Source organism: Anser anser (assembly GCF_964211835.1).
Source record: "Anser anser genome assembly, chromosome: 21".
Taxonomy (NCBI): domain Eukaryota; kingdom Metazoa; phylum Chordata; class Aves; order Anseriformes; family Anatidae; genus Anser; species Anser anser.
Genome location: NC_139742.1, coordinates 12,833,035 through 12,856,344, shown reverse-complemented (window position 1 = coordinate 12,856,344; position 23,310 = coordinate 12,833,035). Strand labels below are relative to the sequence as shown.

At 38.1% G+C, this 23,310-nt stretch overlaps 1 protein-coding gene across 4 annotated transcripts in view; it reads right to left on the bottom strand.

The window, feature by feature from the left end:
• The window catches only part of RALGPS1 (Ral GEF with PH domain and SH3 binding motif 1), a 111,460-nt gene extending 89,455 nt beyond the window's left edge, over positions 1 to 22,005 (bottom strand). The window contains exons 1-6 of one of the 4 annotated variants that reach the window (XM_083807056.1): positions 21,783 to 22,005; positions 14,144 to 14,262; positions 7,247 to 7,340; positions 3,122 to 3,248; positions 968 to 1,075; positions 178 to 228 (exon numbers count right to left, since the gene is read on the bottom strand). In XM_083807056.1, the coding sequence (XP_083663182.1) occupies positions 178 to 228; positions 968 to 1,075; positions 3,122 to 3,178 (216 nt within the window). In that variant the 5' untranslated portion in view covers positions 3,179 to 3,248; positions 7,247 to 7,340; positions 14,144 to 14,262; positions 21,783 to 22,005. The remainder of the gene's footprint in view (positions 1 to 177; positions 229 to 967; positions 1,076 to 3,121; positions 3,249 to 7,246; positions 7,341 to 14,143; positions 14,263 to 21,782) is intronic. The other 3 variants (XM_083807057.1, XM_083807058.1, XM_083807059.1) reach the window with 3 other exon arrangements.
• Between the last annotated feature and the right edge of the window lie 1,305 nt (positions 22,006 to 23,310).

Here is a 23,310-nt window from a genome sequence, read left to right as displayed (position 1 = left end):
AATCACAGTAAATCAGGCTCAGTTACAGACTCACAGTGCTAACAAGGAACAAGCCTAGAAGAGTATTAGTGAACTGCAAGAAGTTGAGCATTTTAGAATGAAGCACCCTTAATTAAATGGTTACATATCCACAGGTACTGAAATCCCAAAATGTAAACAGTTTAAAAAAAAACCTACCTCAGGCTGTATAGCTTTAAATACTGGCATATCCATTAACGTAATCTGGCTCTGCAATAAAGATAAAATTTTAAATACTGCAATATGAAGAGCTAACAATCATGTATTTACATCTGCTTGATGTGAGACTTCAGTAACTTCAAACCAAACAGTAGTATTTCCTCCACAGAACATAACCAATCAGTCCAGAATCAGGCCACCCCTGTCCAAGAACGTTAGGGATTGGAAGGGACCTTCCACATAGGGGACATACCACGTGCAAAAATGTCACCATCCCAAGTGGCAACACGTCATTATTTCTACCTAACAGCAGCTCTCATCTGTGTATTCTGCATTATTGTTAAAGAACAGATTCATCAGATTTTTTTCCGAAGTGACAAAAGAATAACGTAGCCACATCTCCAGATCTTTTTTGTGAAGAAGATATTATAGGTAGGATCTTATTTGAAACAAATGAAACATCACTTTGAAAACCAGAATGTTAATGAAACATTGAACTAGGTTCAAAAGCTGTTATCCTGTGATTTCAACTAAAAAAAAAAATCAATAGAATTGCACATACCTAATATTATGTATTATTACCTAATACATTGTTTTCTAAAACACTGGAGAAAAAAATCAAATGACTTTAGCAGAAAACCAAATATGCTATGTCAGCTCAGCACTAAATGATTAAGTCCTGAGATGTTTATTTTGTTATAGTTTATATAATCAGATTTTTGTTTTTTTTATATTCTGCAAGTCATGAATAGAATACAAGCATAAATGCAAAATTAGTATTTCTACTTACAGCAAACTCCTCAGGAGTTACTTTCAATACATCAAATACAACTGCGTCATAGCTTTTATTGGCATAATCTGAACTTCGCCCTTCCAGAGAATCTGAGCTGCTACTACCCTACAACAAAAAAAAGTACACATCTGCAGATTGGTGAAACTCACATCCGATTAAGAAATGACAAGAAAAATTGTGAACCTTCAAAAAGCTGCATACTTCTACATTATTAAGCTTAGTTTAGCACAGTTTGTGAATATTTCTAACCTATTTCAGAAAACTTTGTTCTACAAAAACTGTGAAATACAATTTTAGCTCTGTGAAATTCCACACTCTGGAAAGCTATTTTTAAAATTATAGACTAGATAAAAGAGTTTTCTCACGAAAGGAAACTTATTGGGATTTTGAAGATTCATATTCAAAGGAAGTGTTTAAATTAAATGCGCCAAGTAAAGATTAGGCAGATTCAAATCGTGCTCCTCTCTCCATAACAACAGTAAGGAAGAAAAAAATAGTAATTCCTTTCTTCAGGAATAATCTCATTTAATAATAGTAATACCATCTTTTTTTTTTTTTTTTCCTATTTCTTAAAACTACATATTAAACACATATATGCATGTAAAATCTTAAGCCCTTACCTCACTTAAGTTATTTGTTTGTTAGAAGAACATGGCTGTCAAACAAAGATGAACAACTAACTGTGGCATGTAAATCTCACTTAAAACTGACTTGGTAACAAAGAACTAGAAACTGGTAAACGTGATGCTGTTTTTTGTTTGTTTTCCTCCCTTCTTCCTCCCAAGTATCTGGAGGACTACTGACTAGGAAGCCTGACATTGGTACTGGGTAAATCTAAGAAGTGTATAAAGGGGAAAGAAGTGTATAAAGTTAGGTATGCTGTATCAGTAAACTGTCAAGATAACATTTAGAATGAGCAGCACTACCTCAGTATCAACAGACATGGTGATACTGAGGGAAATGGCAATGGCAAAGGAAATGGTTAATACAATCTTGTTGGACTTCCAAAAGACTTTTAACATGGTTCCTGATTCCAAAGCCTTTAAGGAAACCATGCAACCTTACAACAGAGACTATGCTTGCAATGATAAATAATTATTTACAAGACAGGAGGCAGAGTAGTTGATTAGAGGTAGAAGTATTAAGAATATGTAAATCAGCAGAGAAGTACATATGGGTAAGCAAGGATTATTATATATTCAGCAACCTTGAAAAGATAACAAACAACGAGGTGACAACTTGTTGATGACTGTTTATCTTCACTTTGTTTACTCAAGATGGTAAAACAAAAACATAAGCTGGCAATGAAAAACTAAAAAAGGGGCTTCACAAGTTTGATTAGTCTGATAAAGGAAAAGAGAAAATATATAAAGGTGTATGAATATGATCCTTTATAAATCCATGGTGCACCCAAACCTTTAACACATATGTAGTATTAGTCTCCACCTTAGAAAGTATATAGAAACAGAAGAAGTTTCAGAACAAGTTTCATACATTTAAAACGTGCTTTACTGGGTAAAAAAGAAAAATTCAGTAGGGTAACTAATTACCAAGCAGTTTTCAGTTGGCTCTCCTGGACCTACAAACACAGGCTGTTAGCTATACACAGCAGATCACATGGAACACTTTTTTTTTTTTTTGGGGGGGGGGGGGGGGGGGGTGTTGAGGGCAGGGGGAAACGGGACACGACACCATAACGGAGTTGCCTGGCCTCCAAAGGATACAAAGAGTTGAAATGAACAACATCTTACAGAATACTAGTAAATTCCCCCCAAAAACTCCCCAAACCAACCAACCAAAATACTTCTGACTGGCTCCATCTGGATGGTACATTACATTGCTTTTAACACCTTAACAAATACTGGGATTTTCAGAAATTTAAGTTATGTAGAAAGAGGTCAAAAGCTGCTATTTAAAACTAGTCTAAATCAGTAATCATTGTCATCAACAACAAAAGAATAGATTGTAAACACTCAAAATCATGGAGCTCAAATTACTTTGTTGTCAACTGTTACTACACTGTTCATAAGAAACATGACTGAAATGACTGACGGGGGAAATGGCTTCTCTGAAACTTAAACCAAACCAACACTTCCAATTTTGATTGAAGGCAAAACAAACAAACAAAAAAAAAAAACCAGTGAACTGTACCTCTGGAGTGGCAGAGGTGACCATCACATTGGCCATGAAGTCATTCCTTTTATACATGCTCTCCCCAGGAAGCCAGAAGTTTCAGCTCAGCCAGCACAGGTAAGACAACATGATGAAAGCAGAATTCCTGTAAAGTAAACGCACTGTTATTTCTAAATGAAAAGATTCTTTAGAAACAATATAATCTTAAAAGCTAGATTGCCTTTTCTGTTTCAGGTAGCAAACGCAAAGGACTGTAAGTATCACTACAGCTAGGCCAAATCCTTACACCCATTTCCAATTAACTCAAGAAATGTTAAATGGCATCGTGTTTTATTCATGATTTATATTGAATAAGATTTTATTCAAAGTCTATGCTAGACAGTATTCATCCAGAAACTGCAGGATACCACAATACACCTTTAGATGAGAAACTGAAGCTATTAATTGACTGAAGAAATGGTGCTTCCTCTGCTCATTGCTTTTTTTATAAATGTATGAATTACTCTCATAATTGGTGATACAGTGTACTGTATGAAAGTAATACAAAAATTATATTTGCAGCTGCTCAGACCTCCACTAATATTTACAGACAGGTGTGCCTGAAAGCATCTCAGTCAGGTCCCAAAGAACAGAACACACAACATGCCAACATCATCGTCTGTAATTGGAAGGATGAATCTCAAGTATCTTGGCTAATCCAGCAACAACATCATCTGAAATGAGACTTTTTCAAACTGTCTTAAGCAGACAGATACACTTCCAAATTATGACTTCACATGTATCGCCTTAAGCTTCCTTCAGAAACCAAAGACTGGATGGCAAAAAAAGAGTATGCAGTATCAGAAAGAAGCTGCCTCTATCTACTTGAAATAAGTGATCTGTTCCAGTTAAGTTGCTGCAGAAATACAAAGTGTTTAATGAACATTTAAAACAAAAACATTCAGATCTGAATTAATAGACATTGGTCATAATAGTAACATTATTAAATAAAATAATCAACCAATCTTCAAATAAAGCACAAATAATTACAGGACACCATAGTCCTGCGTATTCAGCAAAGAATCATCTCCCTGATACCAGGAAATCCGACATCATTTTCTGTGATATATTTTAACTATTACACTTTAAAGGATATGTGCCATGTGGACAGAGGTGGATGTATGAGTTCATTAATTTAATTAAGTTGCATCTCAATCAGAAAAAACACAACTGGTATATAAACAGGCACAACTAAAATGACAGCAACTGATGTGACTACGGACTTTGAATTCAGATTAAAAAGGTATTCAAAAGAATTACACACAAACATTTTTAAATAAAAATCTCTTATCCGATAACAAAAACAGATGCTTCCACGCACAACAACATTCTTTTTGTTCAAAATTTTATGTAAGGGGAAGTGAAAGGAATCACAAGCAACTTCATTTCCAAATCTATGTAGCCAAAAAAAAACATAGAATGTGACCATAATGTTGGCTAATTCAGAAATTCCCTTAGACAGCTTTCTTATGTCACTCAGAGAACTGTCACCAACGGATATATCAGGCCCCTCCCTCACAGTGGACCTCTTATCATCGCAATAAGACTTTGCAATTAATTCACTGTTTCTTCTTGAAACAGAAGATGCTGTTTCAAGACAAGCATTCTTTATATTTATCTGACATGAAGTAAAAGTCAGCACCAAATTTGAATTCTACTCTCAATCACAGCCAAAATATACTTCACACAGACACTATGTTTACTGCATTTTGCACACATTCATACTCGTTACTAGCTTAATAAGCTAAAGCTGCCCTTACATTATTGTCCTAGTGACAGCACAATGGCACAGTACTTGTCAAAGACCTTCAGTAAAAAATTCAATACCACATTGCACTCTTATTCTTAAAATTTTGTCAGATATATCATAATGATACATTTAAAGTTTATGTACATTGCATCATGAATGAGAGTTTATACATTCTCAAATCTAAAACTACTTTTACCTTGTAAATAATTTATTAGGTATACATTAACAGATTCTTGGGACTACAATAAAATGGATGATTAACTGAGTAAGGGGACAGCAGTAGATGTTTAGAAGCCTTCCTGAAGTCACAGCGTTCAACACGATCCATTCCTCATTATATAGAGAAGGTCTTAGCAGAGGATCTGCCCCTCGTTTTGTTACGTAGGTGATGCCTTGCATGATTCACATCTGAGCACCTAATGGAACCTTAAGTGAAAACTTGTTAAGATGCATATAAAAAAAAAAAGCTAACACAGGACTGCACAGAAGAGACTGCTGAATTCCAACACCTGTCCCATCAAAAGAAAGAACTTTTCCCCCAATTTATATCAGTATGATACCCGTGAGGTGAAAGCAAAATGAACTGACTATTTTATTATAACATCTAAATCAGCTGTTAGGGACAGATTAAAATATAGCTAACTCTGTAGTCCTGTTTCACTGCATGAAGAACTGGTAGTGTTGCAGAAAGTTCACACGTACTTCAAACATACTGCTAGCAGACAGCTACTGAGAATGTTTCATACACAGCATGCACACACATACTATGAGCAGTATTATTCATGTGTGTTTAAGCAAGCACAAAAAAAAAGGAACTGCTCACAGAACTACCAAGTCAGCTCAAACACTGATTCACTTCAAAAATGAGAAAACAATCATTCCGCACAGCATAACCCATGGCAACCACTGCCACAGGCTCCTGTATATGTACTCTTCTAGCAAAATGCATACAAACTAGTCTGCAGGTACTCAAATATACAACTAGGGATATCACATCTCCCTTCACATCCTTATCCTTTCCCAAAATACTTCAATCACACAAACAGGAAAGTGCTGAAAAAAAAAGCAGATGAGAATAAAAGTAACCCCTTATTTTATTTCATTGAGAAAAGCAAGGTCTTTGCTGCACTTATCACCCTAGAAGGCCTTACAGAACAAACAGCAGCAATTTTTCACACAATCTCATGGAGATGTGTGAAATCAATCAATAACTGTGTTTCAAATAACACCAGAATCTCCTCAGTTAAACTAGTCAAGAATCAATTTCCTTTATCTTGTGTCCTGATAAAATAAACTTGTATTTTGAGCACTAGCAGACTGCAAAGTATTTCTAGGTCTGGAGTTGCTTCTGTTAATAGCCCTTAGAGATACTGAGGTGGAAAGCAATTTTTATGATGTAATTTCTTTAAAATGTAGTATTTATATCATGGCCACAAAAACACTCTCATCTCCTCCTTCTCCGCCTTCCTGACTAGTTTCCAGTGTGCGGGGGCTCAAAAATGCTCTGAAAGGGGAAAGAAAAATCCCATATGTGATCTTGTATCCTGTCCAAGCTCTGTTTTACTGCAAGTTTTTACATTTACTAAACAAGACACAGAACTGCTTTAACATCTGAAACCAAAAGCACTAGCATACTTTTGCTTTCAAAATTCAGCACACAGAAAGCCTACTGGGTTAGATACTTTCATTTTAAAAAGGAACAAAATGGATTTTTCCACAAATACTTCAAATATAAGCTTTAAAATTACATTACTTTTGTGTGCATGTTTCTTCAAGATTCACTTATTGTATGAAAAACAACTTCTCTCACACCCATTTTCTTTTGCTGGAGGAAAGTCATAGGGAGCAATTGTCTTTGCAAGTCAAGTCAAAGGTGGGGATTTTATTCTTATGAAATCACCTGGTGATATGAAGCATTTCCACGCCTGCTACCACAAATGGTATTACTCTGCAAATTAACAGTGGAGCTACTACTAAGTCTCCTGTAACAAAAGGCTGTCAGACTACATGCAAACAGTAAGAACAACTAATACAAAAGATACTCTCCCATACTTGCAATATTTCACTCCAGTGAGATTAAAAAGAAATACTCGAAATTCTGAAAATTATAGAAGGTCCAACATGTTGGCAATGAAAGTCACTAAAATAACATATAATTTCATTTCATAGCCTTTGCTTCTTAAAAATTCTCTTGACTAGTTAATCATTAAAATGATTTATTATATAAACAGTGCTAAAACATAATGAAAAAGCCCTTTTGCGTTTTTAGGGAAGGTTCACATGTACGCTACAGCAGACCTCATTCAGAGATAGGCAGTAGCAAAATGGATAAGTCAGGATGCAAATGTACATACCAACACAGGTTGTTCGCTCTTTGCTGCCAACTTAAACCCATCTACACATGGATTTCTTCTCTTTGCAGCAGAAGTGGAGACAGGGCAAGATCAACTAAATTGAAAAAAAAAAATCAAAACAAAACACAAGAATAATCCCTATAACCATTATTTTAACAGAATATGTCAAGTTTTGTCATCTATGGTACACGAGTGACACTCTCTGAAAGCAGAAAGGCTAATTTTACATTGTTTTTAGTGATATGCATGTATTCTACTTATAAAGACCACAAGTTCATCCTTATTACGTAAGAAAGTCCTTATGGAATCTTAAGCACAGATACCACCTTTGGCCAATAAAGTCACTGTGCTATAAATTCTAAATGCCAGCAGACTATTCAGGGGAAGTAACTAACCACACTGTTCTCAAGAAATATGAGAATAACTATGTAAGCAACCATTGATGACTATTAATCTTACTGATTTTCTTGTTGGAGAAAAAATATTGGTTTAGACAAATTTCTGATAAGACCTGGTACACCCGTTCTGAGCTCCAAACTATAACTGTCTTCACCAATTTCAAACCCTACCTACTTAATAACTTCATTAAGTCATTGCAGTTTTCCCAATATCACTGAATCATGAACTGACAGCTGTAGCATGCTTTTAAGAAAATATGCATTGGTATTTTATCAAAAGCTGACTGTTTTTCCTTAAGTTCAAATTAATTGCTCAGCTGTTCAGTGAAGACAATTAAAAAGCAGTAGGGCCCCATTTGAGCACTGATAAACTTGGCTGGAACCAACAAGAGTTAACAGTTTTGGTTTATTTAAAAAAAAAAAAAAAAGGAAACAAACACCAATACCAAACATCAGAGAGGTTAGCTGTCATTGACCAAAATAAGGGAATGAAGAACACTGTTGATATTGCTGGAGGTAAAAAGCAAGATCCTTTCAATATACTACTCCACTTTACTGGCAGTTGCCACAACCTACGGACACCTTTAGAATATACTACACAGAGCTCTATGTTCAATTCTGATATATGATCTCTGCACTCATTTTCCTCTTTCTTCATCGCAAAACTATTTCTCCAGATGTTCAACATCAGAACATTGCTTTCCATGATGAACAATGAACAAAGTCATATTCAGATGCTGCGGGTGTAGAGTACAAATGAGAATATGCTACAGTTAACGTATTGGAAGATGAAAGTGAGACTGCATCATGAAAACAGGATGAAACAATAACGTGGTTACACTTGCACCCCTCTGCTTGCTTTCAACCACTGATGTGAACCATACATCACCATCTATGTCACATCTAGTTTCAGACCGGAGGCTTGAAAGAGGCAAAAAAAAGCCCCACCTTTTTGTGCTATTGATAAATAAAAAGGGAGTTAGAATTAAGGTAATCTAGAACCATGTTTTGCTTATTCTCCACACCTAGGTATTTATGTAGCTTTTTTTTTTTCTTTTTTCCTTTTTCCCAAATTTCATTTGCTTAGAGTCATCATCTTAAAATTAGAAAGCAAAAAAGTAAACTTTCAAACTCTTTCTGAGTCTGGGCAGTTTATAGCTATTTATTATTGCAGTGACAGAGCAAGCCAGCCTGGATGCATTTCAAAAGTAGAACTTCTTTAAATCTTTCAAAGAAGCAGCTGCTGAATTCTATGCAGATACTTTCTAACCTAGAGAAAAGTTAATGCACAAACCTCAGAAGCACTGAGCACCCCGCTATAAAACCTGACTGACAGCAGCCCTTCTGAGAAGTTCAGTACTTTGAAACACTACATCCTGTCTTTACTTACCTGAGTGCCCTGTCCAGCCAAATATCAACTGTCAAATCTCACTTCTCATTCCCTCACATATGACTTCTGCAAAGTGGAAAGGAAAAAGGCCCCATTTCCTATTGTAAAGGCAGAAACGACCTACTTCCTTTAGAAAACAGAAATCTTTTATGTGCCATTCTGAGCCCTTTCATGATATAAAATGCATGCACAAACACATGCATAAGACTCGGGATAGCTGAGTGGTCTAATAGCCACAATGCTTTATATGCAAAAGCTTTTGTTCTTTTGAAATGATTTAACACAATGTTTTTGGCCATTTTTGTAGCTCTGGTGCCCACAGCACAAGAAGGACATGGATGTATTAGATCAGGTCCAGAGGAGGACCAAGAGGATGATCAAGGGGCTGAAGCACCTCTCCTGCAAAGACAGGCTGAGGGAGTTGGAGTTGTTCAGCATGGAGAAGAGAAGGCTCCAGGGAGACCTTACAGCGGCCTTCCAGTACCTAAAGGGGGCCTACAGGAAAGCTGGGGAGGGACTCTTCCTCAGGGAGTACAGTGACAGAACAAGTAATGGCTTCAAACTAGAAAAGGGAAGATTTAGATTAGATATTAGGAAGAAATCCTTTACTCAGAGGTTGGCAAGGCACTGGAACAAGTTGCCCAGAGAGGCTGTGGATGCCCCATATCCCTGGAGGTGTTTAAGACCAGGACAGATGAGGCCCTGAGAAACCTGATCCAGTGGGTGGCATCCTTGCCTATGGCAGGGGTGTTGGAACTAGATGATCTTTGAGGTCCCTTACAACCCGAGCCATCCCGAGCCATTCTATGATTTTGTACAACACGAAACGTTATAAAATATTAAAATCCCTGGATACAAATAATTGCCTACTAATAGTTTAAGGAAAAAAAGTAAATAGGCTATATATAAATGTTAAGACTTTTTAATCTTACAACTAAAATCATCCTAAGTGACAACTGTCTTGTGTACATGTTTTTAGTATACATTTTACCAGGAAGTTCTAATATATTTCATTATTATTTACGCAACAGTACCACCTATAGATAAAATGTCACAAACAAGTTAGTAGTTTCATGCACATTCTTTTCTGATAAACTTATTACTACAGTTAACAGTGAATAATGAAAAGCTAACGGAAATTATGTTTTTAATTCAGCATATAAGATCCTGTGCTGGGCTGCGACAAGATCCAATGAAGATACATCTTTTGAAGGGAAACAGTACTCCAAAGTTCATTGCAGCGATTTACACCATTCACTGTTATACTATCAGCACAAGTAAAACAAAAATTGAGCAGTTTTAACAAAGTGCATCCCATATTTAGGGTCATCAGTCCTGTCAGTGTTCAATAAATTGAAAGAGGATTTTAACCAAAAACATATAAACATTAAGGTTCTGTGGATTAACTATATGTTAACCCAGTAATTTAGTTGTCCTGCAACAGTCCAAATCCTGGCTTCCCAAAAGAACTTACCATCATAGCAACCTGGACACAAAAATAAATAAATAGAGGAATCTGTGGCAACCACTACACCAAAAAGGTAGAGCTGACACTCTGCAAAGTCAATAAAAATAAGGTCTTACTGTTTTTTGAAATAATAACTACAAGATACATTTTTCATTCAAGATCTGTACGTACAGTATCATCAAAATGTACTTCATAATGCTCCTAAACTGTCAAAATTACTTTCAAAATTACTTTCAAAATTATTAAATATCTCACAGAATCCTTAGCTGGTAAAACCATGAAAGAGCAGGAGGCTGGAAAAGCAGGTTTGAATATGAAATGCTATTTCCATCCTGATTATATTCCATATTTTATTACATCCACAAGTAACTGAGTTCAATCAAATGCCTGTTTATTATATTTACAAATTCATTATTCCATTTTCTCTTCTCCTATCTCCATTTAGCTATTTCTGCCGCCATTTAATGCCTCAAGAAGTAATGTAATTATATGAGCAATGCAATCTGTATAAACACAAAAAAAAAAGGCATGATCAAGTGACATTTAACTAAATAGAGATAGCATCTGAATACCTAAACCAATTAAGACAAGAAATATAGTCGAGGTTTCTAATAATTCATAACCGATTTCTGAAGTCTTCACATCAAGCATGGACTTTTTAAAAAACAAACAACAAAAACCAACCAACCAAAACAACAACAAAAATCCACAGCCATCCCTTAAAATTGATTAAGAATTCAAGGAAATTTTATTGCACACATACAGTATAGAAGACTTAAGTGATTATCACTAGAGTCTTCCCTTGTTTTCGTCATCATTAATTCAATCCATTGCACATATCACTTAAAGTTTTAATACTGAAAATCAGTGCAAAACCCAGACTCTGCAGTAAACACCTGTATCAAAAGTGTGAACAAGTAATTAATTTAAAAATTCATTTTGTTAATTTGTCATAGTACAAAAATAGATTTACTGGAAAATGACAAAGTGTCTTAAATTCACCCTTAGCTTCACTGACTTGACACTCCCATACCACAGTGTCACAGATTCTCCTCTCCAAGTCAAGTAAATGCTGCATTTGCTCTTATTGTATCACTAGAGCATGTTAAGGAAAAAAAATATCTGTTTGCACAGGACAAAAGAATGCTTCATTGTTAAAAAAAAAAATCCAACCACAAACAGGAACAAGAAAATGATGTCTCCACTCCCAGCAGGAAGGAAACAATTATGGTCAGTTACTGGCATTTGGAACATATTTTCTGCTTCTGTAAAACCCAGCTTTTTGTTTTCATTCAAAAATTGAAAATAATGTCTCTCAACTAAAGCAGTAACATCTAGTCAAACATTAAATTGTGTTTAAATTTCTCAGCAAAACTAGTTGAATTATCATACTTAGTCTCAAGATTAGAAGACACCTGGGGCAGTCACACTAAACATCATTAACATATTTTGAAGCAGTATATAAACACAATATTACTGTGAGGGACTCACAAGGACTAGTATTTGCAATATAGAAGAACAGCCTTTGCAGTTTGTAAGCGTTCTATTGATTATAAGGCGGTTTTTGTGTTCAAATACTACAAGTCAGCAGGGGTATCGCACATCTACTTTCACTGGAAAAAAGAAGTTGCATTTCTTATATTAAGAAATTAACTGTAAGCTATCCTCCCCCACCCCCCAAAAAAAAATCTAGTATAATTTGCTACTACTGAAAATGCCTCATTCTGTGTCAACCATAAGAACCTCTAGACTTAGTCTCTCCAAATTTATTTTAGAACACTTCAAGGTTTGCAATGTTCCACTAGGCGGCACTGATTCTTAACTTATTAAAGGCCTGTCTGCAAAGTATCTTAAATCTTTTGTTTTAGTATATAATCGTAACTCAGAAAATCTACCAAAGACATCCACATGTTCTTAAAAAATTAAAATGGAAATGATTCTACTTTTATATGCGATTACTCTGAAAACCTATTTTAACATCATAATTTAGAAAAATGGAAATAAATTGAGAGAAAGTGTCACAATTGGTTAATGTGAAGTCAGCCAGAAGACAATACTATCTAGAAACTATTTTAGTGGAACATTTATATTCCGTATGACAGAATCCTATTATTCACTGAACGTGATATAGCATTTACAGGCTGCATAGGTACACATACTATCCAGAAAATGCGCATGAACTTGATAAGGGCTCCACCCTCTCCAAACTGTCTTTCAGGTACAGCAGCAGCTCTCAAGGCAGTAGTAGATAAGGGAGGGGAAAAAAAAAAGCTGCCATCTCCCTAGAGCTACGAAGATATGCGTTTGTGGGAAGGAGAGAACATTGGCACAATAGAGACAAGCCTTGGACCCCAATGAGGTTAAAAGAAAGCATATCTCAAGCTTTTGGCTAAAGAAATCCTGTAACAACTTTATGTCATACTATCAAATTTGAACGTAAGATTAATGTATTGGCTATTGATGCACTAAACTGAAAACCAATGCAATGCAGTTAAAATACAGAAATGTGTATTACGGAAGTTTGAAGTAATGGGTGCAGGATTCCAAATACTTTACAAGTACAGGTCTCAGAGCTGATAATTCAGTCACCCAAGATACTTCCCAAGAGCATCCATCTATCAGCATCAGTCATCTCAGGCTTCCTCTACACTTTGACAGTAACTCTAGCATAGAGATCTATCCCACACATCTCAAAAGATTGGTTTAAAATTAATTGGCTTGCAAGCAATCCTCATTCCAACAGATGATTGTTTGAAGACAATGTACTGCAATGCATGTATCAATTCAAACAAGCTATTAGATCACAGCCTCCAGTCCAGCCTCCTATTGACGCTCTGGAAAGAAGGACTGAACTTTTGTGGAACAGTGAAAGAACACTATATTGCTATTTCAGTGGCCTTTTCTAAAAATGTAGTTGGGGTGTTATAACTCCCTGCTGTGTGGCGTTAAATTACTTTATCTTAATCCAGATTACATGCAGTTGATATTCTGCATGAGTCACCCTCACAAAAGCAGCTCATGGAAGCTGCGTTTTGGCACCTGAAAAAAACAAAATTAACATTTATAACCACACAAACATAGCTACGCTATGTTAACTGTTAATTACTTAAGTTAAATGAAACATGACCACAAACCGTGTCTTAGTATTTGCTAAAAAACTGAAAGATTACTAAATAAAATGAGGAAAAAAAGGAGCAAGCACTGCTGCCTAATGTTGAAGGGAACAAAGCAAAAAATATTTCTCAGGTTAACAACAATAACTACATAAGCAATACCTGTCCTTCACAAAGAATAAATAATAAATACCAATTTAAGAATCTGATATCATCTTGATCAGTATCAAAACAGAGCTGCAGTTTTATCTCTAGCAGAAGTCAGTCCTCTCTCAAAAGCCATTATCCTTCAAACACATCTGCTAACTTACAACAAGATATACACTTGAGAGTGTTACACTTCAGGTAAGTCTCAATAAAGCTGTCAAAGAAAAAGAAATACATATCTGCAATATTACTGTATAATACTATCATGACTCTAGGTTCTACTCTCAACAGAAGAGCGCGGATAGACACTTCCATAATCTCTGGTATCAAACAGAGATGAAAATAGGAAAATACCTACTTTAATCACAGTTGCATACTTACAGCAGAGTAAGTTAGTGCTGCACTAACTCAACCCATTTTGCTGCACATCTCCATCAATCCATTGTTCGGTCTGGCTCTCACGATTGAGATGGTTTATCTCGTTTAAAAGCATGACATTCCTGCAAATAACCAGAAACAGAATTATGGTGACATTTATTACATAACTCAGTTCTTCCCAAACTCTGCATTTCTTACCTGTAACACGCGCTTGGGTATTTTTATTCTTGGCTCTCCCTCCCAGTTGTAAATTGCTTTGATTGCTAATTTCCCATTCTAGTTCGACTAGTATGTGACAAATTCCAAAACTTAAAAAAAAAGTATTAAACAAAGAATACATCACTTAGGAAAGAGCAACGTATGAAGAATTGTATAACTATTCTCCAAATAGTACCTGTAGTATTACTGTATACTCCAAAGATTACCTGTAACTCTCACATTGTCAGTCAGTACAGCTTTCAAGTTGATATCGGTGCGATTATTGGTAAATGCTACTCATTCTCACTGGTTTCCTCAAGACTTAACTAAACATAGCAGAATGGACACAAACCCAAATACAATCATTCTTAATTTCTTTATACCAACAAATCAAGCTTTGGCTCTTCCATAAAACAAGACCATCACCAAACCTGAGAAAATGCTATTTAGGTGGCTTGCCTTAGTGACATTTAGACCATGTCACCCTTTCCTTTTCTCTTCTTTTGCCTTATACCGACTTTTATAATAGCTAGTATTTAAGACAACTAAATATCAAGTTAGAACAAAATCATCTCAAAGATAGGCAATTTTCACCGGGAAACTGAAAATTCCACTAAAGCCCATGTAGCATTGCTAATGTTAACAAAAGCCATTGAGAATCAGATAGTGTTAGTAACACTGTGCCTCTACTACAGTCTCTACACTCTTCCTACTATTAAGGAGCCTCCATTTACAAAGATGCGTATCTTCTAGCCTTTAAATTCTGTCTGGCATCAAAGAAAGCTATTCCCTGCTCAAAAAGTACTGTTCTCTTCATACACTCAAAAATCATCCATACTGCAAATACACATACAGTAGGGGCTCCCTACCAAATCAAAAGATCCTGGTTCACACAAGAATGAAAATGACAAGGTACAAGTGACTCAGTATCCCCTTAAGTATTTCAGATAAAATTATAGATGTAACATACATTCACATCCCAACTCAACTTCGTCAATCACATTCAACTCCTGGCAGTTAAGGTGGTTTTCTTTGCTTGTTTTTTTTTTGTTTGTTTGTTTGTTTGTTTTGGGGGTAACACCCTATTCTATCTGCTTCTTTCACTCTGAATGTCATCGAAGACTAACTTTCCAAGTAAAATTTCTATATATCTGAAAAATCTCTCTGCAAAAGCACTCTGCAAACTCAGTCTCCACTGTGTTTGAACCTTTTAATTACAGAGCATTAATTGCTCCTGCTTCTCCACCTTCACCCTATTGTTAATAGTCAAAGGTCATTTGCTATTGGAAGTACAGAAAACAGGCAGACAGAAAGAATTTATCACCTACAGATACACATGACACTTTATATCAGCAAACAGATGTCTATGAAAGCATTATGGATAAACAGGGAAGAAGGAAATCTCTTGTTGGAAAAAAAATCATCAATATCATCACAATCAATCACCAGAATCCTGCATTTAAAGGAGACCTCTGCACCTTCTTTTAATTTTGAGGCCAACGTTAGTTCAAGTTGAAGCATGTTTCACACAACTAAACCAATAAAATTTATTTTGAAAATAATCCAGATATTCACTATACTTGATAAAAAGTTTGTAGAAAAAGAAAACATTTAGCACTAATTATATGAAGGAATGACAGAAATTCAAAAAAAAAAAATCCCAAACCTCGTCTTAGACAACTGTAGAATACTCCAGATTCCTTACATTTCATACTGCTTTCTAAAGGAAGTATTAAAGCTTCCATATTCTCAATCCTTTTGATGTCACATGTTCCTTAAAAGGGTATCTAAATATTTTGGGGAAACTTATGTAAGATAGGAAAGTGCTTTCTTATCCAAACATGAGAAAAATACACATTTTTAATACTTAAAGTAGTTTATTCTCTTAATTAAAAATACTTCTACTTACTTGAGAGATGAGATACTAATGCCTATCTATTTCTGACTGCTTATAAATAGACTTAGTCATAAAAGAAAATCACTGAAAGTAGCATATTTTAACTACACTACCTAAGCAGTCTTTTTTCTTTGGCAAAGGATCAGCTATGCTTTGCTAAAACACAAAAACAAAGTCTACATTCACATAACAGTTGAAGGTTTTTCTACTCAACATTTAAAATCTGAAAACATTAGTATACGAAATACCTAAGCCTTTATGCTATTCATTTTCCATCACTTGAAGATGACATTTTATAAGATAAACGTAAAGATATTACAGTAATTCTAAACCAATTATTAGTCTACCAAAGTAAGTGAATTTTCTGGAAAGCCATCCTGGAGCAGTTTCAGAAAAAGTTCAATAGAAGACTATCTAGCTTAATGCTCAGGAAACTGAGTATGCATGACAGACATAAAGATCAACTGAAAGTTAGGCTTTCAATGACAGAAAGTAAGAAAATAAGACAGTTCAGATGCAAGAGGACAGGCTGACAAAACTGGGTTTGTTAATCTTAAGAGGACAAAGTTAAGGACTAATCTCATTGCTGGCTTTAACTGCCTAAAGAGAAATTATTGGGGAGATGGAACCAGACTTTTCTCCAAGGCAAGCGATGAAATGGTAAGAGGTAACAGAAGTCAGAGCAAAGTGAATTCCAATTACACATAAGGAAAAATATATTCACAATGAAAATGCTTACGCACTGGAACAAGCAAGGTTACCTGGTGAGGTTACAGAAACTCAAAATTCAAAGCAACCTGCTCTAACCTGACCCTGCTTTGAGCATGGATCTGGATTAGATTATTTCTGGAGGTCCCTCCCAACTTGCATTATTCTACAACTGCACTAACTCCTTATTCTAAAAGATGCCCAAGCTAGAGACTGTGAATACCTAAGTATATTGTTCTATATCCCACTTAAAGTGGCTTTGCATGGGTATTACACATTACTAACATGCCTAACCTCCCTATTCACAGGGACTTAAACCATAAGAGATCACTACAATCACTTAGACTGATCTGTAGGTTTTAATGACAGGTCTTTAAATTTCATTCAGTTGTTTGTGAATTAACCTTAATAATTTATCTACAAATGAACACAGGATGTTTTTACTAACAGGGAACGGATAAATCTGAAGTCTCCAGTCTTCTTGCTCCATAAACGCATCCTAATTTCTTATTTAAAGTCTTTTGGCTTCAGTATCATTTGTTTATTTCCTGAACATAACAGCATCCGTAACATGAAAAACCAACTATCTTTGCAGCACACCTTCCAAACTTCACATGGGTTCATAGGTGGAAGGTACAGAAAAGCAGAAGAATGAAAACATGTAGCATTACTTTCCCAAAATATTTTTCTAGTCAATCATCGTTTGCAGTTCAGGGACTTCGAGTCACAGATGAAAATCTTTTCACTTTATGTTTTCTTTAGACTTCTCTCTTATAAATTTATCTAGTTGCCTCACAAATCTACATCAAGTTGGAGCACCTACAACATCCTCTGATGAGAAGCCCTGCAGCTTAATTTGCGAGAATATTAATGTTTTTGTGAAAAAACTCTGCTCCTGAATCTGGCCTTTTTAGTCTTATTTTATGTCCTCTGGTTCTTGCATTAAAGATAATTCAAAAACAGACAAAAAAACAATCTTGCCTGTTCACCTTCACAATTCGTAATGTTATGAAGATACTATACCCTCTCCCCAGACAAATCTTGCAGGCTGAGGTCTCCCAGGCAGCTTACAGTTTAGCCATAAGTAGACCACATCCTTCACTTCATCCTCATTGCCCCTTTCTGTAGCTTTGCTAATTTTGTAACACCATTTCCAGCACTGGGATAGAAGAACAACAAACACCCTTCAAGATAGGTACCTACCTGATACTTGTTCTCTAATATTCTCCTAGTACTAACACTTTTTGGATCACTTCGATGTTCTCACAGATCTCTTCCGCTCACCTTGAAGAGGCAGACTGCAGCAAACATTTCTCTTTTGTTCCAGACATTCCTTGATCCTCCATTTAATTAATTTGGAGGATCTTGCCCTTTAAGGCTCTCATCACAAACTCTTAAGATATTTTTACTGATAATTTTGGGGCATTCAAAACTTTTACCTCCCTTTTAAAAATGAGAATCTCAAAATTGTACATTATAATTCAGCACCAATTTCACCAATACTTTTTAGAGCTTAAAATCTTTTTCTGTTTACTTCTTCCTTGTCTGTTTATTTAGACACAGTATTAATCCTTTTTTTCCTGTAACACTGGACTGAGAGTTCACATTGAGTTGCTTACCTATTTTGACTGCCTGCATCTTTCACAGAATGACTGCCCCTCAAAATACATTCCCTTGTGCCTAAATGAAGCCTACACTTCCTCTTCTTTGATATAAAAATGTTTGACCTTAACACAAACTTTATTTGAATACCTAGCATACCATAGCATAGTCTACTTCCCTCTGTTCTGTCATAACTGCTCACCATTTTAATGAGTCATTTACAAGTGTTAACCATGGCATTCACAAATTTATTGTCAGATCACTGATGAAATTATGCACTGTGCCCTACAGATGTATTATTAAATAACTTTTCCATCAGCAGCTAGTAGAAATATATCTGACAGATAATAAACGAGCCATTTATTGCATTTTTTACTAATACTTTTTTTTTTTTTAAGTTGGAGTATCACACAGTACTAGACTGCTTGACTGATTACCTGAACATTTATAGCTACCTAGTTACCCCAGTCAAGTCAACCTACAATTGCATACAAGAAAAAAGGCTTGGTTAGCAAGACAATTTTTTCACAGAACTTCGTTGCCTGACTACCCCAGTACTGTCCTTCAATATATTATTAAATAAACCCCAACATATTTTTCCCATTATTTTGTTTGATATAGGTAACAACGATAATATTAAAAGAATGAGCCTGAGAGAGCACTTGTCTTTTATTAGCTCAACACTAGAACTCTCAGTCTTCAAAATCAGGACCGGCAGGCCAGAAATCTCAAATGTAGCCAGCAATTTCCACAGAAATTTGAAACATGGTTCTCAAAAACTTTTAAGTAGCATCCTCAGGAGATACTGTCCAACACTTATTAGACTGCAAAATATTTCACCATTCTTATCTGATACAGCACCCTGTTTATTACCAGTAAAATATATATTTTAAAACATACAGACATTAATGATGTTCCCAAATTCACCTAGCAACAGACAAACACATTACTAGGCTTCCTCCCTCCTTCCTACAGAATCAGCATCAATTCTTCCTTGCTGTCCTCAGCTCTAATAAGTACAACAGACTCCAGAATATTTTCTTTACATTTTGATCTATGGTACTTCATAAATTCCATTTATACAGATTGCTATGTAGTTCCCCTAGTCACATTTTTATACACTCCTTTTCACTTCTAAATGATGCCATTATTTTGCAACTAAGTCAGGTTGAACTGCTGATGAAAAGTGTCATTTTTTTTTTTCAAGTTTCATTGGAACTGAATACATAATTTTTAAATCAGACACTCCCTGTTGAACTCTTTTTCCCCACTCCAAATAGGCTAACTTCCTAATTTTGATGACAAATCAGAGCAAAAAGCTGTGGAATAACAGCTTTTCATGGAAAAATGTCGTTGAAAAATGACGTTTAATTAAAAACAAAACTTTTTTTGGCAGTTGAAAAAGAGGAGCTTTAGCTCCTCTTTAGGAAAAGTCTCTTTAGCCAAAGAGACTGAAAAAAAAAAAAAAACCCACACAGTTCAACTTCAGCATTGGTAGCTGCAGAAAACACTAGATAGTATAGGAAATATAACAAATGTAGTCAGTAATAGATTTCTAAGGAGTAAGTTCCGTAGTCTCTTAGTCTGACAAAGGCTGTGCTTCCTATGCAAGTTTGTCTAAAGGTATTTACATTTGAATGGAAGATAAAGAACAATGAAAAATAAAATCTTCCACTTACCAAGGCCCTCATTAGTAACAGTTTTAAATACATTTTCATATCCACATATACAGTTTGATCATAAAGAACGCTAAAAACCTGAAAATAAAGTTTACATGGACAGAAAGCAAAGCTTATAATTACCACCCATCGTGATTTCTGTATATCTCCCCTTTACTACACCTAAGGTAAATAAACAGAAAAACAAATAAAATAGCTTGATTAAAACAAGAGTTTCCTAATATTTTTTCTTCTAAACTGGTGCTAGCGTGCGGGATGGAAAACACACAGGCAGCGAACAAAAAAGTGCGCACCATTCTGTCCTTACTACACACACTTTCAATCTTTACACACAAAGGATAATTGCTAGGTACAACATGAGCGTTCAGTATGAAAACAAACCTGAATTTAAAAGCTTTTGTTGGACGCAGATTTCTACATTCAACTATAAAGTCTTTAATGCAAGGAATATCTTTCCATGCAGCAAGATGTACCAATAAACTATTTTTTTCACAAATATGTTCCATTTCTATGTATATTTAGAACCACAGAAAAAACACATGCTACAGTTCTACAGCTGAGAATTTCAACAAGTTTTCTCCACCACATGCCAGAACCTTAGACACTTTCAAGCCTGCTGAAGCCAGACTAAAAAATTATTTATCTGATCTGAAAAGAGATCTCAGCCAATCAAGGTTCCTTAAAAGTACCTGAACGATATCACGCATGCAACATGCAGATAGCTTTCAAGTTTATTCCTGAAGTCCAGTGCACGATGCGGTCAAACTAACAAGGCTTACATCCGCACCCCCATTATCCTCTTCACAATAAATACACAGCCGAGAAGCCTACCCACATCCCCTCCCCAGTCTTGAAAAGCACCGTACCCTCTGAATCCCCACGCCCGGAAGTAACTACCTACCTCAACTCATCACACCTTACAAGCGATGGAAGCCCAACTAATTCGTAAGCTATCTGCGCAGACAAGGCACGAAGACGGCTGCTCCCACGTCCGAGCTGTACGAGGCACACGGTAGGCCAGCTGTACCCGGTGCGTGGAAGGGGAGGCAGGGAAACGGGACAGGCGACGTACAGCAGTCATGACAGCATAAGCACTTCTGCGAGCTACGTGCCCTAACACCGCAACGGTACGAAGTCCCCTGGGCACCGCCTAAGAGCGCGGGGCCACGGAACGCGGAGGCTCTTACTGAGGGTCTGGTGAAGCCCGAGCCCCGAGCCGGGGAGGCGCCCGCGAGGACGGGTCCCACGGCAGGGGGCGAGGCACCGGCGCGCAGCCCCCCCACTCGCACCCCAGCCCGCGCCCCGCGCCGCCCCTTCGGAGCCCCGGGCAGCACCGGCCTCCCGCAGGCGGCGCGCCCCCAGAGGGGGGGGCGCCCGGCCCGGCCCAGCCCGGCCCGGCGCCGCAGAGCTCCGCCCGCTGCACGCGCCTGAGGCGGGGTTGGCAGCAGCGGGCGGGGGGCGGCGGGGCAGGGAGAGCGCAGCTGCCCCGCGCCAGCGAGAAGGGCCCAGCAGCGCCTCACCTATCCCGTAAGGGACACGGGGCCCAGCAGCGCCTCACCTGTCCCGAGACGGCTGCCCCGGGCGTCGGCCACGAGCCTGCTCGGCGACGGATGCGCCCGCAGCACCGCGGGCCGCCCCCGCAGCGATCCCCCCTCCCGCCGAGGACGAGGCCCAGGCCGGCCAAGGGGGGGGGACCGAGCGGAGGGGACGGGGCGCGCCGGACCGACAGGCCCGCCGGCCAACCGCCGCTCCGCACGGGAGCGCTCAACCAATCGGCGCTGCGGGGGGGGGGAGCGCGCGAGCAAGCAGCCAGTGCGCAGGAGCCGCCGCCGGCTGCAGGTGCGCGGTGCCGCGCTGCCCTTGGCATCCGCGCGGTGCGTCCGGCTGGGGCCGAGGTGCCGGGGGCACGGCGCGCCGCCAGGCCCGGCCTGGGCCCCCGCGGCGGGGTCGCGGCGCGGCCGGCAGCACCCGGGGACGAGCCGGGCTGCGGGGCCGCGGTCAGGCCGGCACGGCGTCTGGGCCTCCCGTCGGCGGGACGGGCCCAGCGTGCCGTAGCCCGCGCTCTTCGCAGGGCCTGCGCCGTGCCCGCTGAACGCCTGCCTGCGCTCCCTCGGTTCCGCGGCTCGCCTCCCTTCCCGTGCTCGCGGGGGCGGAACAGCCCAGTCGCTGCTTAGAGAAGAGCGATTCGTCGCCTTTATCCGCTCATCACCTGCTGCGCTGCCGACTTCAGCTCATCTTTCCCAGTATAGCAAAGAATACCTCAAGTCACAAGCCAGACGTTGAGTGCACATACACGAAATAGTACTGGAAACACCTGAGAAAGGACAGTAATGTGTTCTTGCAAGGCAGTCAAGTAGGGCTTTTTATGCTTACTGGGGTATATTTGAAAGAGAACATTTCTACCAAATTATGTATTTAAATGGGTAAAAAAAATACATTTGCTCTTTGGATTGGTAGCCGTATACCAATTTATAAACTCCCTGCTGACTATGAACTTGTGTAGGGTTTGCTGCTCCAGGTGGATGCGTGTAAGTGTTCAGGGCCAAATGAGATTCATCCCAGAGTACTCAAAGAGCTGGCTGATGTCATCCTGAGACCTCTCAATTATTTTTAAATGCTCCTGAGAATCGGGAGAGGTCCTAGTCAACTGGAATCTGTCAAATGCTGTCCCAGTTTTCAAGAGCGGTAAGAAAGAAGACCCTAGTAATTATAGGCATGGCAGTCTCATTTCAGTGCCTGGTAAATTTATGGAGGAGATTATTGTGAGAGTTATTGAAAAACACCTGAAAGACAACACAGTCATTGGTCTGAGCCAGTGTGGGTTCACAATGGGAAAGTCCTGTTTGATAAGCTTAATTTCCTTTTCTAACATGGTTACCCGTCTTGTTGACCAAGGTAGGCCAGTAGGTGTGATTTTTTTGGATTTTAGCAAAGCTGTCAACACTGTCTCTCAGTATCCTTCTGGACAAAATGTCCAGCATACAGTTAGACAAGCACACGATACGATAGGTGACCAGTAGGCTGCGGGGTTGGGCTCAAAGGGCTCTAGTAAATGGGGTTACATCAGTCGCCAGTGGGGTTCTGCA